General features: G+C 52.0%; 1 protein-coding gene across 1 annotated transcript in view; it reads right to left on the bottom strand.

Moving 5' to 3' along the window:
• The window catches only part of KIF26B (kinesin family member 26B), a 370,054-nt gene that overhangs the window by 59,617 nt on the left and 292,841 nt on the right, over positions 1 to 17,596 (bottom strand). The window contains exon 6 of the mRNA XM_054576682.1: positions 1,734 to 1,940. Coding sequence (XP_054432657.1) covers positions 1,734 to 1,940 — 207 coding nt within the window. The remainder of the gene's footprint in view (positions 1 to 1,733; positions 1,941 to 17,596) is intronic.

Consider the following 17,596-nt stretch of genomic DNA (forward strand, 5'->3'; position numbering starts at 1 on the left):
CTTTTTCTGGAATAAATTTAAAATGCATTAATAGTCCGTGCTGAATTTAGGGTTTGCTTTGGAATGCTTGCAACTTAGGGAGATGTGCTTTTGAAAAGTTTTAACTGCATTATTTAAATTATTTGTAGGCCATTTATTAGACCCAATGTCGAGTTTAGATTAGTGAGCCCATGGGGTTGTACAAAACACAGAAAATGTAATGAAGAGGGAAACCATTGAATGTATTCATGAAGTGCTTTGTCTTTGCATGGTAAACTCTTTGGGGGAAACCACGTGCTCAGCTTGTTAATGAATGGAGCCTATAACGTGCACGATCTGCCGATGGTGCAGTGCAGGCGTCTGTGTGAACATCATGTCTTTCTACACTGAGGTGCACTGTGGAAGAAATTAACAGGAGCTACAAATGGCAGCTATTATGTTCCCAGGTTCTGCTAGAGGCTATTAGTCACCCTACTACACACTGTTTTGTATAAATCTTGGAAAATGCTGGAAATTTATCAGGAAGGTGAAGGTGTCTGATGCCAAAATGCTGGCAGAGGAGGCTGCTGTGTGCCTATTGTCTGGGTTATAGATGTCTACAAGAAGATTCAGTTGCACCAATTCGTTGCACATGAATTGCCCTGGATGGTGCAACTGAATCTTCTCTCAGACATCTTTTCTTACTGGGATTGGCTCCAGGAGCTTTGGTCTAAGTACCTTGGCACCCTAAGCTCCCGAGGCTATATCCATAGCAGGTTAACAAAAATGGCCACAGTTATCCACCCTACCTGTGTGCATGAACCTTGCAATGTGACTTCACAGCCTCTTTAAGCAAGAGCTGGAGTCTCTTCCCAACCCTCAACCCTGGGCCAACAGAACACAGCAGAAGAGATGGTGTTTCCATTCTGACCCTAGGCCTCAAGAGGCCTACATGCTTGGATCACGCCATTGTTGTGAGAGTAAGTCCAAGACGGCCTCCCAGTTGATGAGAGACAACGTGGAGAGAGACCAGGTGACCTGGCCAAGGCCATTCTAAGGCACCCTAAGGCCGGCCAACCCCCAAACGTGTGATAGCATCAGCCAAGGTCCATAGAGCTGACCGCAGACTTCGACATGAGCTGAGCTGGGAGCAGAAGAATGCTCAGCTGACCCCAGGCTCATGAGCAGTAATAAACACTTGTTGTTTTAAGCCACTGAATTTTAGGTGCTTTGTAATGCAGCAGACGCTGACCGATACAACAGCCATCCCCAGCCTCTCTTCTCGCCCGCCCCCCATGGGCCCAGGCCACAGGACTGCATGGCAGCCTCCGCTTCCCTGCCCAGTGCTCCAGCTCCTCGCTAGAACTTCAGACTTGCCCTCTCTAGGCTCTAGGACCCTGACTCATTCTAATTCAGCTCCCAGAAATAGACCCACATCCAGAAGTGTGGCGGGGGATGGGGTGGGTCCTCAAGACCAGTTGTCTGCACCTCAGCACAGTTGTCCCTGAAACTTCCTGCCATCTTCTTGCTTCTGATGCCACCCACTGCCTGGCTTGCTCTCACGTCTCCCCAGGGATATAGTTTGTTGATACCTGGCACAATGGTAGACAGAATTATTTTTAAAAAAGGCCACTGTTCAGTGGGGCTCAAATTGGCTTCTAGACGTTGTGTAGATGGAGGAACAGGCCCTGCAGAGAGCTCACAGGTCCCAGTGAATGAGTACAAGCCCTTTGAGACGAGTTAACACTGCCTGGCCCCGAGGGTCTCATGCCCACCTGAGAAGCATCTTGTGGGAAAACCGCATCGAAGGCAAACATCTTAGGGGGAACCTGGTTGCCTCTCTTCTGGAAGGCATTTTGACCTCCACACGCGAGGGGGTCATACAAGGTGATCTGCTTCTTCCGTGGGTCCACCTTCAGGAAAGAGCTGGACTCTGAGGTGTCACGGGCCAATGTGGAGCAAATGCGAAGCATGACTTTCACCTGTTAGGAAACATGAAGCAGGACAGACGGGGATTAAGTTGGATGCTGATGACGGGACACCTTAGTGTAGTCTGGACACGTAAGTATTCGTGGCAGCATGGAACCTTCATGTGATAAATTATAATGACATGCCCAGTGAATTAGCAACACAAGCCTCAGTGGATTATGGAGAAACTGATTTATTTATAATTACCAGGTAGAATATTTTGATGTGTCTGTTACTTTATTATCGAAATGGCACATCTTTGTCTTCCTGTTAATATAAATGGGAAATTAATGGTACCCTGGTGGCCCAATTACATAGATGAAAAGTAACCTGGACTGCCACGCGTTGGGGGCTGGTACAGTCCCCTGGAAGCTCACAGATCAATAAACCACAAACATAAAACTTAGCTCCGTAATTTACTCCTTGCCTCTGCTCATCAGGACTCTTGGAGGAAAAAAATCCACGTTTATTAGTATCATCATTAAAGACCCACGCAGTGGCCTGTTTTTAATGGCCAGCATTGGAAATGTGTTCCAAGGGGCAGAAGCGATCGAAGATTTGTTTGAACCATGTTCCTGGGGATCCCACTAAGTGAGTGTCTGGGAGTTGACTTTTCAGGCAATGAAAGCACATCTCAGGGGCAAACAGGAGGCAGTGCCCTATGACCCATGTCCTGAGTAATTGAACGTGGACATTTCAGGTCCCTGTGACCAACCCAGTTCTACCCTTGAGACCCAACGTGGAACTTGCAAAAGTCAAGCTGAAGCCACACACACACAGTTCTGGAGACTCCAGTCCTATGAAAAGGGACAGTGTTTACTCCCCTACCAGCTCTTTGTTACTACATTGCTGGTTCGGTCCAACCGTGTTGAGTACCTACTATGTGCCAGGCACCAGGCTAGGCACTGGGGATGCAAAGGCATGTGATTAGTAAAGTAGCAAGGCAGACAGACACACATAATTTTTGTAATATGATGTAGCAAATTCTGAAGCTCTGTACAGGGTTATTTTTAAATTCCTCTCTCTGCCTTGCCCTCTTCATCTATTCAACGGTCAGGTCTGATAAAATCTCAGTGATGCAACTTTGGGGAGCAGGGTGTAAGTTTTTAAATAAAGTATTTCAGACACACAGACGTGCTCAGAGAAGAACCTGTTGAACACATGGGGCGTGACGGGGTGAGGGCACCCTCGTGCCCACTGCAGCCCTGTCTGCCGAGGCGTGGGAACTAGCAGGCAGTGCACGAAACTGAAAGGTAAAGAACTCCCAGGGCCCTGGGCTCCTTGGACGTCCTGCGTTGTGCCCTGCTGTTCTCATCCCTGAAGGACAGGACTCACGTGTGGGTCCGCAGGCCGGGGCCACGGCGGACGGAGCACAATGAGGCCCCCCTTCCAGGGTGCAAGTCTTGGGTCTCCCACTCGGAGGTCATATAACAGTACCCGCTGTTTCCCGAGGGTCTGTTGTGAGCTAGGGCTGTGCCGTTATCCACACTGACTCATCCTCCCTGCCCAAGCCAGGGGGTAGGCACACTTGTCCAGACTTCATAGATGAGAAACATGTCATAGAGCTTGTCCCAAATCACTGAACCTGGGGGTGGCAGGGCTGCGCTCTTCCCCTACCGTTGTCGGACTCCGAAGCCCACCCTTCCCCATTATGCCAACTGCCGCCTCCCATACACAGGTGAGCATCTCAGAGCCTCGGTGTTCTCGCCTGTATAATGGGAATAACAATGTCTATGTCATGCGACTGTTGTAAGAATGGAAGAGTCGGCGTGTGGAGTACTGAGCGCAGGCGGGGCTCCATCCCAGAGCGCGTGTCTCCCTTCCTCCTCCTCCTCCCCTTCCTTCTCCCGCTATGCATTCCCTTCGAATCATAATATTCTGGCACTTTCCAACCAAAGCGTTAAAATGGTAGGGTTTGGGAACTCCTCGTCCTGGACTCTGGGCGCCATGAGTCACAACAGGATGGGCTCGCGGCAGACGGAGCGAGGTCCTGAGGCTGGGCCTCACGGTGGAACATCGTCAAGTCCCCCCCTCGGCCTGCGTGGGACAGCCAGCACCCCCACCCCCATCTGTCTACATCCCGTTCTGGCCATTTTCTTGCTCACTGTGAATGTCTCCAACCTTATTCCACTTCCATTCATTTCTATCGATTTGTCCCATTTACACAGCAGGCGAGCTAAGAGCCCCATCTTCAAATTGCAACTTTTGGTAGGTGTCGGGGGCCTTCGGGAAGCACATCCCCGCCACCCCCCAGCCCAGCCTCTGCACAGTACAAGTCGAGGCTGATGCAATGCCAGGCAGAACTGATGGAGTCACATGGCCCACCGCGTTTCCATTTCACAATTTCACATGCAATTTCTGGGCAACTAGAGGTGCTGAATGTAAAATATGAGCTAAGCCACGCATGGGCCTACGAGGAAAAGCAGGGGAGAAGGGGCTGAATTAGTGAATCATTTGTCAGCGAGGAATTCTCCTGCCTCTTAATGAACTTCCAAGCCCGCACTTCAGTGTCTGCAGGCAGGCTGGAGACTCCGGCGCCGGCCGGCCAAGGACACACACGCTCCTTTAAAAACCGGCTGAACTTTGTTGCCGGGGGGGGGGGGGGGCGATGCTGCACGCCATTCTTTTCTTTGCAAGTCATTTAAATAGATGGACGTTTCTTCCCCTGAAAGGAAGGAAGCTGGGTTTTTCTGCTTCACCTCCTTCATGTCATTATTCCTTTCCTCCAGCACTCCCCTTCCTGCCTAATCCTCGGTAATTTGAGCGCTTAGGAGAGACCTCTCGGGTTCAAGAAAAGCCCCCAGACTCCTTGCCAGAAGGTCTTGCTTTTGTTGCCCACCCTGCTGGGTTCCGGGCAATGCCCACTTCCACCCCCCGGCCCTGCTGCCCTGGGGACCGTCCTGCAGTTGCTCACAGGCACAGCCTCTCCCCGGCCCTCGGGGTAAAGGAGGCAGCCATTGCGTTGCTCCCAAGGGCAGAGTGGGATCTTGAGAGCTAAAGGCACAGTGAGGCGGGGAGGGCCTGGCACCTCGATTCGACAGAGAGCAGACTGGCACTGCCTCCCGCAGAGGCCTCGCTGGATGGGGCCTCACTTTGCCTCGTTTACCTAATTAGTCAGTGGGTGGCTCTGGGCAGCCGCTGCCTCGGTGTCCTGCTCACTCTTCCTCTGAGCACCTCCTCCTCGGTGGCCGGGTGGGGCCGAGGGGGAAAGATTTGTGAGATGCTCACCGAGAGGGGGAGGCAGAGCATACGCCATCCAGGCAAAGGCAACGCCCCACGGCCCCGCGGCCTCGGGGTGAGGGAGGGGGCCAGTGAGCACCACGCCCTGCAGGCGCTCCCCGCTGCCACGGCTCTTGATCACACACACAGATGCTCCTGCCTGTCCCTGGTCACAGAGCGCCAACACGCGGTGCAGACTTGGGGGGCTCTTTGCTGCTGGTTTCTCTCGCCAGACGCTGTCCAGCGGGAGGTGGACGACAAGGCTCAGGGGCGCGTGGGGTAAATCGGACCATCCAAAGCCTCGCCCGCCAGCGGGAGAGCGAGCACGGACGGCGGTGAGGTGGTGGCAGAAGGAGGACACCTCGCAATCCCTGCCGTGCGCGAGCTTTGTTTAAACTCCTCTGTGGACCCCACGAGGAAGGACCTTCACAGACGCATGCGAAACAATGACGGTTCCGTGGCTGGGGTCTCGACCACAGTAAATGCTCAGAGACAGCGTGTCTGCAAAGAAGGCTGCCTAGTAAATTAACCACTAACATCTTTCAATGCCTTTGCATTTCTGCGTTTTGACTCTCTGCAGTGATGTTGAAGTTCCCAGATCTTTTTAACAATAAGCTTAGTAGACACTGGTCAGGGTGACGTCAGATCGCCTAACCAGAAAGACCAATGCGCATCTTTCTTTGCCGCAGTCCTGGGAGTACCAGAATTACGTTTAAACCTTCACATTTATTCTTAAATTTCTAAAACATGGCTGGAAATTGTTCTGCAAGGCCAGTCGGGAGCACGTAAGAGGGCTTATCCAAACCCACCAACAGGAAGAAGGGCCGGAAAAGTAGAGAGAGAGAAGACTATTGGAGCACTTCTAAGACAAAGGCGTCACCTGCAGAGACAGAACAGCCAAAAGGCAGAACTCGTTAGCAACTGACACCTCTCGTCCAGGGACCCGTGTCCCTTCTACCGAGGCCGGGGGCAGCGATGGCGATGCCGGGGGTCCTCATGGTTCAGTGGGAGCTATGGAAATTCTGACCGCCCCGTCACTCCCAGGGGCTTAGAAGGGAGGGCCAAGGCGTGGGCGAAAGACCGAGCCGACGTCCCGGGCCCTGCGCGGTGACAGCCGAGGGTGAACGTCGAAGCAGTGCCCTGCTGCCCGCGGGGCAGACCAGGGAGGCTTTCCTGGCGGAGGGGTAAGCAAAGGGTCTGTTGTTTCTAATGAATCTACCTCCTTTCTTACAGGCTCTGGGTACAGGGGGCACCGCAGTGGACGAGGAGCCAGGAGACTGGGTTCTAATCCACACGTAACCACCATTGAGTGGCTGTGCGACCTAAGGTGTGGGCCTTGGTTTCCTTATCCCTGAAGAGGGACAGTTGTGCCACCTCACTTGAAGGACAGTGGTGAAGAAACAAGTAGATATAAAGCTGCATTTACAAATGTAAAACATTGTACGGGAGAGAGAGAGAGAGAGAGAGAGAGAGAGAAGGAGGGAGGGAGGGAGGGAGGGAGGGAAGAGGGAAATTCATATTCCTTTCTATACCAAATTAATGACATCAGAAGCCTTCTTCCTAAGCTTAATTTTAAAAATCAAAGCAAAAAATTCTTTAATAAACACACACATCCACGGCAACCAGACAGACAGAGAACAAGTTATTCCTCCCGTCCCCTTCCCCACCAAATTAAATTACAGACTATATGGTTTGCTTACATATTTGTAAAGGTGAGTAATCCATGTAAAATTCGATCGGAGCCTCTAAAAGCTAAGTGTGGCGTTTCTCTTACTTTGTTCCTTTCTTCCCTGTCTTGATCAGATGTGGTGAGTGGGCTCCGATTGTCTGCTTATGGTCCATGAGTCACTTCAGGGGAATTCTCCAGCCATTCAAAATACAATGAGTGGAGACACGGCGACGTTGAACAGCGTGTCCTCCTCCACGCACGCTCTTCTCCACAGGCGCGCTTCTCTGACCAACCCTCCCTGTCCTCCTGTGCTGGGGACGTTCTGACAGAGCTCTTGTAAAAGATTCTGATGACGTGCCAATTTCTAAAACACCCTGCAAGGGATGCAGGGTGCAAATTCTGGGCCATGATTTACATAGTACTTTTCTCTTTATAATATAATGTAAGGTTCCGTGGCGAACGACCACAGGCTCACTGAGCCCCATAAATAAGACCTCCCCTTCTGCCTTTAATTTACCCAGTGTGCCTGCTTAACATGATAAAGGCAAAGATGTTCCATGAAGAAACAAATTAAAACTGGGTTTCATAAAAGGAGAAAGTTTAAACACTTTCCTAATAAAGTTTCTAGAAATGATCTGAAATTGCTTTTCCTGAAGGAAGATCTTGTTGGTTTCATGGGACAAAAAGGTTCCAGAAGGTTTTTAGGAGGCCACAGAATCATCTGCCAAATAGTAATAACCTTGGAGGTCTCAAATAACTCCAGTACCGGGAAGTATGGGGAGGGGGGCGCCCAAGCAGGTCGAGCTCCCAAATCCACAGAGGGAGCTTTTAAACCTATCGTGCAATGTCAGTGTTCCATGAAAACACAGTCACTATTAAAAATCTCAGATCCGCACCTGACGGGACCCCAGAGATTCTAGGCACAGTTTAGTTGTTAGTTACAGAACAAAACAAAATCAGATTGAATGTCTTTGCATAAAATGCAGTAATAGCCCTACATGACCCATTCAAAGATGGTGGGGCCGGGTCCACCTGGAGGAAGTCCAGAGCAGTCGGATCCAGGGCCGGGTTTGCGGGGTGGGGTGGGGTGCGTGTGCAGAGCACTCTGGGCCTGTTCTGGGGCGGTGCGTCTGCTCTGGACAAAACGACTAAGTCAGTCAGTCAGCCAGCCCTCCCCCCCTCCGCCATGCCTTCTCTGAAAGTTTCACAGATTCTGCGCTTACTAAGGGCTGTCTTATTTCCATTCGGCTTCCCACAAGAGCTGTGCTAGGAAAATACTGTTACAATGATTATCGCCTCCACCCCTAACGTGAAGGCCCAGGAGATTGAGGTTTGGGGTGCGTCAGTGACTTGTCCCAAGCCTTGCAAAGGTGAAGGGGCGGTGGCCTGTGACCTGCTCTCCCCGCAGTGAGTGGCCTGGGTCGGAGCCCGAGGAGCGCTGTCCCCACGGCCCAACCGGACAAGGCCAGAACCTGTCTCCCTGGGGCCGGGCCACAGCTGAACCATCCTTGAGGAGCCGGGTGGGGGCTGCCCCTCCGCTGGGGAGGCTGGCTTCTCAGAGGTGCCGCTGGGTGAGCGCATGTGGTGGCAGGCAGCAAATAATGAGCAGCGGGGGCCGTCAGAGAGGGGAGATGTACATTATTAAACGCCAGGCTGGGCACGCTGACAAGTGGTGGCTCAACGGAGCTAAGGGCGAGAGGACGTGTGCGAGACCACTAAATGGAGCCCAGTAATGAGACGCACTCCATCAAGAAGCGCTCCAGGGACCGGAGGGGAAGGGAAATTCCCCAAAGCCCTCCATCACCGGGCATCTGTCAGCGGGAGCTGGCAGGGGACTCAGCTCGGCAGGGAGTACAAAGCCCGGAGAACAGCCCTTCCCGAGGGGCACTGCTCGGGGCCCTCACACCAATTAGCAGGCGGCGGAGAGCGCGCCAGGCGGTGAGGACGGAGACAGGCGCATTTCAGGGCCTGGGCTGTCAGCAGAGAGCAGAACTCTGACAGCGGCCTATTAGAATGGGCCTCCTGTCCTAGGGCATTGCAATAAGGGAGCTTATTTTACATGGAGGAGCCGAGTTAAGCAGACATACTAGGACTCGGGCACCCTCGGGTCAGAAGTGAAGCCGGACCTGGGATTCTGAGGCATCCCTGGGTGACCCCCTTCAGTGTTTAGGACACCGGCTACCAGTGTGTCCTCCCCGGGACCCTGGGGAGCAGGGCCTGGAGCTGCGGAGCACACGCTCTGGAGACAGGCTGCCTGGGTTTGAGTTCTTGCCCCCGCCCCGTCGATGTGTGTCTGTGGGCAGTGATTTCACTCACGCACGCCGCATCTACAAACTGGTTACAGTAACGGTGCTGCCTAGCAAAGCAGGTGTCTATGAGTCCCTGGCCACAGCGCCTGTTCACAGGAGTGCTCAATGAACACCACCTACGATCGCTGTATAATAGCAGCTCTGTGACTATAAATGCATTATTTAAAAAAAGTCTTAATCCTCACCAAGGGATATATTTATTGATATTAGAGAGCGAGGAAAGGAGAGAGAGAACAAGAGAGAAAATGAGAGAGAGAGAGCTATCAATGTAAAAGAGAAACATCGATCAACTGCCTCCTGTCTGTCCCCTGACCGGGAATCAAACCTGCAACCTTTTGGCGGGACGAAGCTCCAACCAACTGAACACCACCCTCCGCAGCCAGGGCTGACTGTATTATTTTAACATAGTTTCCTCTCCAGTTAAATGGGAATAGCAACCATAATCTGGAAGGATTTACATGATTATTGAGCAAATAATCTAAGTACCTGGCACACAGTAGGTCCTTGATAAATATTAGTTACAAGAATCTAGCAGATGATCCCAACTCTCCCTGTACCCACCTTGACCTAGGAGGTCAGGAGACTTAGGCACTAGGTGGTTAATCATTCATGCCCACATGAGACACGCAGAGAGAAAAGCGGCATCTCACCAAACCACACAGAGCTCCGGCAGGTCCCACGCTTGCCCAAGGCCGCCCGGCTTTTAAAGATTCCAGGTTAAACTTAGGTCTTCCAACTTCCACCCACACATTCCCTTGCTTCATTTTTGGTAAGCCTTGGGTACGTGACAATTGGAGATTTTCCTGAATACTGATAGAAAAACTACTGTGGTTAGTGCGGGGTTCCTGTGGTTATTTTCTCTTTCGCAATCCCCATGGGGAAGGTAGGACCGTGTGGAAGGAATTTTGGAGGAGGCAGCAGCAGGCACTCCTTAAACGAGGGTTCTTCCAGAGGTGCTCTGCCTGGATGTTGGTGCCTCCTGTTAGTAACGGGCCCGTGGAACACGAAAGCCCACGCGTGCGTTGTGACTGAAGCGCTAATAGATCTGTGATTAAACAGCAAACACTCAGGAAGTGCCATCTCTGCCGATGCGTCTGTCACCCAGGAGATGCTGTTGGCTTGGAAGACAGCGAGACTAAGGGAAAAGCTGTTTTTCTTTTCTGCAGCCCACTCTATTATCAATATGAAAACTGCAGCCTGCTAATAGCCTGACGCTTGATTTCGTGTCTTCTCGCCTGGCTGCCGGCTTCTCCTCGGTCCCAGGAATTTCCATATCCCACTGCTTCTGGCCTTTGACCTACATACATAACACCCAGCCTCTGACAATATGTCAAGTGCCCCAGTCAGGTGACTGTCTAGAAAGACCACCTACCAGACCCACCATGGGATTTTGTAAGGCACCGTAATAACGTCGAAACCGAAACGGGCGGTCATCGCTTTACGTGTATGTTCTTTGTGAAACCGTCCGTGCTGGCTCGGAAGTTCTATTAAACATGTGCTCCCGCCGCGGGAGGATGACTGTGTTCCTGCGTGTGGCTGAGGCCTGCACACGTGTCAGCCTTAGCCTGGGTTCGCAGTGCTTCCTGGGGGCAGATGTCAGGGAACCCAGGACAGAATCCCTGGGCTCAGCACTGGGGCCTTTCCAGCCAAGGGGGCCGCGTGCTGGGTGCTGGGGGAGAAGGCGCCCCTCCCCGGGCCCCCTGGGGAGGCCGGGTGGGTGCAGGCATGGGGAGTCCCCGCCGAGAGAAGCCAGGGGCGCGTCCACTCCGAGCCCGGGCTGCTTCTCCAGCCCGAACGCCGCAGCCTTCATCGCAGGAAAGAGGCGGTGGCCGAGGGGCTTGTCCTCCTGAGGGGTCTGGGCCAAGAGGCTGAAGTACCTGGAGCAGTCTCAGCTAAAATTTCACTTGAAGGGTTTTTAAAATGTGAAGTTTTAAAGTTTAATTTTGCTGAAATTTAAGTTTCATCGAAGCCGGCCACGTGCCCGATGGATCGCCGTGCTGAACTCCGCATTGGCCTGAGCGCCTCACACTGAACGCGGGGAACGAGAGAGGGAACGGGAGGAGGAGGGAGACCCGCGCCGGTATCTCCTCCCACAGCCCCGGACCCGTGGTCCGTCTTAGAGATTTTCACGCTCATGCAGCGAGATTAAGAAAGCTCAGCGACAGCAGCACCAGCTAACGTCCCCCCAATTCTTCCCGTCAGTTCTGCCGAAAGGCCTCTGTCCTCCGGACTAGGGTGCTCACACGAGGCGCCCAGCCCAGGCTGGGGCTGTGACGGGGAGAGAGAGACAAGGAAGAGGGTGCAGGGAAGGAGGAACAGGAGGGACTGCGGGTGACACCAAGGGGGAAATGGTGGCATTTCCACTTCAGATTCCTGTGCTTTCAAGGTTCAGTTCAAGGTTTCGGTTTAGAAGCAAAGCGGCGTGAGTCTCCACGTAGCTCCGATGAACCCCACCGTGCTGCGCCATCCCGTTGGAGGACTGGGTGGGATCCGATAGATGTCCACGTGGGAGGGGGTGAGGGGGTGAAGGGCGTGTGAGAAAAGCAGGGGGCGAGAGGGCCCGCTGGGGGAGAAGCGGCAGGCGAGGACGGCCCCGCCCCGCGCCACCTCTGGCCGGGGGCAGACCACGGCGGCCGCTCGCTTCCACAACGGCCCCTCTCCCTTGGCCGAGACGCCCTTGCAGGCATCAGGGCCCCAGTGCAAGGCAGAAGGGTAAGTTCTAATACAGAGGGTTACTTAGAGGACATGCTTTCTCTTTACTTCTTTCTTGGGATGCCTGTGGAGAACCAGAGGGAGGTCAGAGAAGGAAGAACCAAATAAATGGAATATTTTCCTAATTGCAGTCTTCTGCAGTGTGCCTATGGTAAGGATTGGGGGGAAAACCTAACAAAGTAAGATATGTACCTGCATGCCAACAATAACGGTCCTCTGGCCCTGAAAGCTGGGCGGGGGTTGGGGGGAGGTCTGTTAGGGTGGAATTACTTCCGCCACTGAGGAAGGGCCTCGGCAGCCTTTGATGAAAGGCACCCGATCAATCAGGTGGGCTTCTGCATTTGAGAATTGAAAAGCCTTCCCATCACGCGCAGGGGCGGATGGTGTGCAGCTGCAGCTTACTGAGCTACGAAAGCGAACCTTGCTCGGGTCCCACAAATACCCTGCACAGGCCCTTCTGCTTTGTGCGGAATCAGCTTTCCTCAAGGATGCACATGCAGAAGGAGCCCTTGTCGTGGCTCCACGGATACACTCGGCTCTGTCACTGCGAGGTGTGCCTATCACGGAGCCTGGCTCCTAGGCTCCAGCTCACACGGGACTGTTTTATTTTGCCTCCTAGCTGAACCCACCACAAACTGCGCTGTTTCGACTTCCAAGAAGCCTGAGCTCTGTCCCTTGTCAGAGCCTGGTGCTCAGTTCATCTTATTTGGACTCGGAAATCTCAGGCTAGAAGACACTTGCCCAAGGGGCACAGACTGGACAGAGCGATGGCCGGTGACTCTCCCAGACTCCTAAACCTCCTCCCCAAAACTGTTCTAGTGGCTAAACACTTGGGCTGGAAGTCAGGAAGCCTCCATCCATCCATCCCTTCATTCATTCGGCATCTATGGAGTAGGTCTTAATCCAGGCCAGGTACCACCCAAGGCTGTGGGCTTACAAAGAGCTTAAAACCCAGCTGGTGTGTTCAAGGGGCTTATAGTAGTAGATCAGCTAAGAAAAGAAGTGTAACAGAGTGGTACAGAAAAATTCTGTACTGGGCTATAAGGGCCCATGTTGTGTGGGGGGGGCGTGTCCACTAAGAGAGCAGGGGCCAGCAAAGGTTTCATGAAGGTTTGCAATGAGATTTGAAGAAGAGTCGATGTCCGCTAGACCCCGGGGGGAGGGGTGGGCGGGCACGGGCACAGCCAGCAGAGTGTGTGGGCAAAGCCACGGAACCTGCAAGGAGCCAAGAGGCTTTGGGTCAAATTTCTTAGCTTCTCCGTGCCTCAGCTTCCTCACCTGTAAAGTGGAGCCCGTAATAGTGCCCGCACCTCAGGGAAGCTGTTCTGAGGATTTTGTGAGGTGCTGCGCGTGAAGCTCTTGGCAAAGAGCCTGGCGCACGAGTGCGGTTTTATGGTTTTGCTCTGGTGTCGTGTCGAGTGGGCAGGGTGGAGGAGGGGTAAGCCATTCACCTGGAAAAACAGGTGGATGTCAGATGGTAGAGAGCCTCCTTTTCCAGACTAAAACGATGGCACTGAACTCGGACAATGGGGAGCCACTGCGGGACACAGAGGCAGGTAGCGGGGAGGTTCCCTTTGCTGCGCCCAAGAACTCAGCTCCGGTCGCGATCTCTCCATCTGTAAACCGGTGCCAACACCACCTCAACATCCTTCCAGTGGGGCTGTTACAAACTCAGGGGAAAAAATGCCCACGCAACTTGCACTTCTAGAGCACAACATTTAAAAATGCCCCAACCACTTGTTCTGTGTGTCTGCTGAGGGAGTTGTGTAGATCACGCAGCAGCAGAAAGTCAGGAGTCACCTGTGTGTGTGTGTGTGTGTGTGTGCACTCAGTGTGCCTGCCACGTGACAGGACAAGGAGAATAATGAATCAGTCAGCGAACAAATACACATCAAAAGGCCAACGAGCAAGACACTCTCCTTGCCTAGCAGAGCAGGCATGCCTAAATATTTGCATTTGAGACGAGAACCAAAGACAGATGTGCTTCAGACCTCGCCAGAAGAGAATACGTGTGGGAGAGCACACAGATCCACAGGGTGTCGCCCGCTCTGCGCTAAGCGCGGAACGGACCGTGTCAGCGGTAGTTAGGGGCTGCCTGGTAGAGAAACATCGCTTTCCTACCTAGATGAGGGGAAACAGAAATGTCTCCCACTGGACATTTCTCTGTCCTGAATCTGATCCCTATTCCCAGTTGGTGACTTGGTTTCTTTCTTCCCTTTTTTTAAGTCTTCACCTGAGAGGATATGATTACTGACCTGAGAGAGAGAGAGAGAGAGAAACATCGATGTAAGAGAGATGTGCCCCGACCAGGGATCGAACCCGCAACCTCGGTATACGCCCTGACTGGGGATGAAACCTGCAATCTTTTGGTGCACAGAACGAATCTCCAGCCAACGGAGCCACACCAGCCAAGGCGTGACTGGGTTTCTATCACCCAAGGTGAACACCACAGAATCTTCCCTTAGTAAACTTTCCATCAGGCAGTTGGCCAGCGGATATGGTCTCCGGAGGCACATTTTTATTTAGGTAACTACAGGCTCCCAGGAACTGATTTCACAGAAGCACACAAGAAAAGCTCCTACTACTCAAGAACAGCAAACTACTCAAACTTAAATTATGTGTTGAACCCCAGACTGCAGGAGCCCCCCTCCCTGAGATTCTGACTCAGCAGGTCTGGGTGGGGCCTGGGAATTCACGTTTCTAGCAAGTTCCAGCTGACACTGATGGTCCGGGCCTCACACTTCTCAGGAAATACGCTGGCTTCCTCCTCATGGAGTCTTTCCCTCAAACTCCATTGTGAGTCAAAAACACAATCCACATGACTGTTATATCCTGGGAAAATGACAGTCTGATTAATATTAAAGATTCGGGGAGCTAAAGAAAGAATGTTTTTGTCCTGTCAAAATAGAAGTGGCTTCTGACTCTATTCCATAGTTCTACTTGAGGGAAAACTCTTGGGTTCTCACGTGAAATAAGATGTGTTTAAGGATCCTTTCTTCTAGGAGTAACCCAAATTCTGCAGCCATGCTTGCCTGGTTTGCAGCCTTTGCTTCAACTGCTTTTATTGCCATCATGGAAGCATCAACTTCTCACAATAAAATTCAAACCAGCTCTTCCTACAGATCCTTTTCTTCTTTCTCCAAACAGTTACTTGGAATCTGATTAAAATTGTAGTCATCAGGAAATCAGTATTAGAGAAAACCAACAGTTGTTTCGAGGCCATTTTTCGCCCCCAGAGAACACTATCCTGGCTCTGCAACATGTGCGTGTTGTGTGCACGAGTGTGTGTGTGAGTGGATTTGAGGATAATGTTTAACACTTTGACTTAACATTTTCTAGAATCAATAAGCACGTATGGTTGGGTAGAGTGGTCGATATTTATTTCAGATGGAAAAAAAGTTATTCTAATCAGAAGACTTAGGATCACTTCACCAGGGAAGGATCCTCTGCTTCTCGGGCACAGGCCATCCAGAACGAAGTTCGAATCTGATGGAAGTAGTTCGGACTCGACCAGTCAGCAAAGACACGCACTGCTCCCTGAGTGGGCAGAAGGCTATGCTTTGCGGGGTCTGTGAAAGCCGGCACCTTCTGGCCGTTTGTTTCCAGCTTTGACACACCGAGAGTGAGGATGATGACGTAACCCAGATCCACCTTGAAGGCCACTTAGGAACCAGGAGACCTTGTTATGATGCCATCCACCTATAATGCAGTCCAGATGGCGAAGGGCCCTCGGGCGGCATTGGGCGGGGAGGCTCTCATGACCTCCAGTCCGAATGGACTGATTTAATAAACTCTCAGGCATGATAAGAAACATTCATCTATAAAACTAGGGTAAATGAGGCTGTAACAAATTTTCCCCAGAAGCTCGAGTTTAGGGAGGGGGTGTCTGGGTGGGGACAGGAGGGTGGTAGCTGAGAGAGGGACTCTTAGCCGGTGCTGGTGCACAGATGTGGCAGTTACGCTCCAGGCAAAAAAACAAAACCAGAACTCATATTCAAATTGGTAAAACTGTGAGTGCTTTGAAGGACAGGCTGTATCTTATTCATTTTTATTATCCCCTGTGGCCTGATAGTGCCTTCTACCCAGGTGGAACTCAGCTCTCAAATCTGAGCATTACGAAGGAGAGAGGGAAGTATTCTGAAATGGGATCTCTCCTGGATGATCCCGTTCTAGTACTAAGGGGAATAAAAGGAGATACGAAGGAAGAAGAAGTAGACTCTATAAATAATAACGACAAAGTAAGTAGATCAGGGGTTGGAAATGTTTTGATAGCAGCCTGCCCAGATTCCTACATTTTTAGGGGGGTGGGCAGGAGGTGGCCGGTGTGCTGGCAGGTTAGGGGGCGCATCTGGATTTACAGAAGATATGGAAGTAAGGGCGTTCTGGTTGCTGGCTTCTCTAAGGGATGAGTGTGCGTAGGTTTTGTGGGGAGAGGTTGAGGGGGGAGGTTAGAGAATGCTGTCGGCCCTTGTGCTCAATGTCACTTCTTGTATGTGGTCCCTGTTCAACAAGCATCTTCTGAGGTCTTACCTCTGCTCTGTGCCAATCCTCCCAGCTCCCCTCAAGGTGGGCTCTTTACTACGATGTAAGAAATAGGTTCAAAGGAGCAAAATGGCTTCCCTAAGTTCCCATAGGACTCCGGCCTGGCTCGGGGTGAAGGCCATGCTAGCACTGCCTACCTAGGGGGACGAGGCAAGAGGACACGGAGGAATCCTTAGGTCAAGCCCAGCCTATTGCCTGTAAATTGGGCACAAAACAGACCTCCCACTGCAAACGTTTACGGTTGCTTTGGCAAGTTTTATAGAACTCCCTCAAGTCACTGTTTCCTTGGGCTGCTGTGCTTCAGCCTGCAGAAATTTACTTCATCACTTTACAAAAGCACAGGCTATGATGCAGTATATTAAGGGACTATTAAAACTTAAATTAATGGCCTGATAAGTTGTAAAACAACTCAAAATTGTGTAAATTTGTATTTGGGGATTTTCAAAAATCCTAACTTATTGACTCGATGGACCGTAACAAGTCTTTTGAAACTGTTCTGCTCTAACATTCAAATCTTCACCGTGACATTTATTGATGGGTTGCCGAATACAGTGAACCCCTGGGCAAATCCCCGGGGTGTGTGAGCCCTCCGTTCAGAGGGCCTGCTAATCGCTCAGCAGACACACCCTGCAGGACTCGGGGTGATATTATGGCCACAGGAAGTTTAACACCCTTTTTTCTTTGTGTGCGTCCCGTTGACCTGCCTTCCAATGGCCATCGCGGTGTTTGCTCCCGTCTCAGTACTTGCCCGGATGTAACGGTTACACCTCTCTCACGCGCCGCTGAGTCAGCTCCGACTCCCGGCGACACTGTGGGTGAGTGACGTCCACAGAGGCCTGTCCTCAACCGCCCTGCTCTGCTCCTGGAGACTCAGGCCGACGGCTTTTTTCGTGGAGTCAGTCTGTCTCCTCTGGTCTTCCTCTTTTCCTGCTGCCTTCCATGCTGTCCCAGGAGTATTGTCTTTTCCAAAACAAAACAAAACAAACCCTGCCTCCTCATGTTGTGCCTGAAGTAGGACGTCTTCTAGTAACACGGTTAAGTCACTCCCGTCGCTCGGCTGGAGAGTGACAGCCGCTTGGTGCTTCCTGTGATGGTTACAGGTGTGGCTCCTGAGACCGGAGGGCAACACTTGGATGTGGGGCGCAGCGCCTGCCCCTTTTGCCTCCCCCATTTAATGACTTTCCACCCAAAAGCAAGGTATAGATGAGTCAGCGGTCAC

The sequence above is a fragment of the Pteronotus mesoamericanus genome, unplaced genomic scaffold (genome assembly GCF_021234165.1).
Source record: "Pteronotus mesoamericanus isolate MK-2021 breed Mesoamerican mustached bat unplaced genomic scaffold, CSHL_Meso_final contig_347, whole genome shotgun sequence".
Lineage (NCBI taxonomy): Eukaryota > Metazoa > Chordata > Mammalia > Chiroptera > Mormoopidae > Pteronotus > Pteronotus mesoamericanus.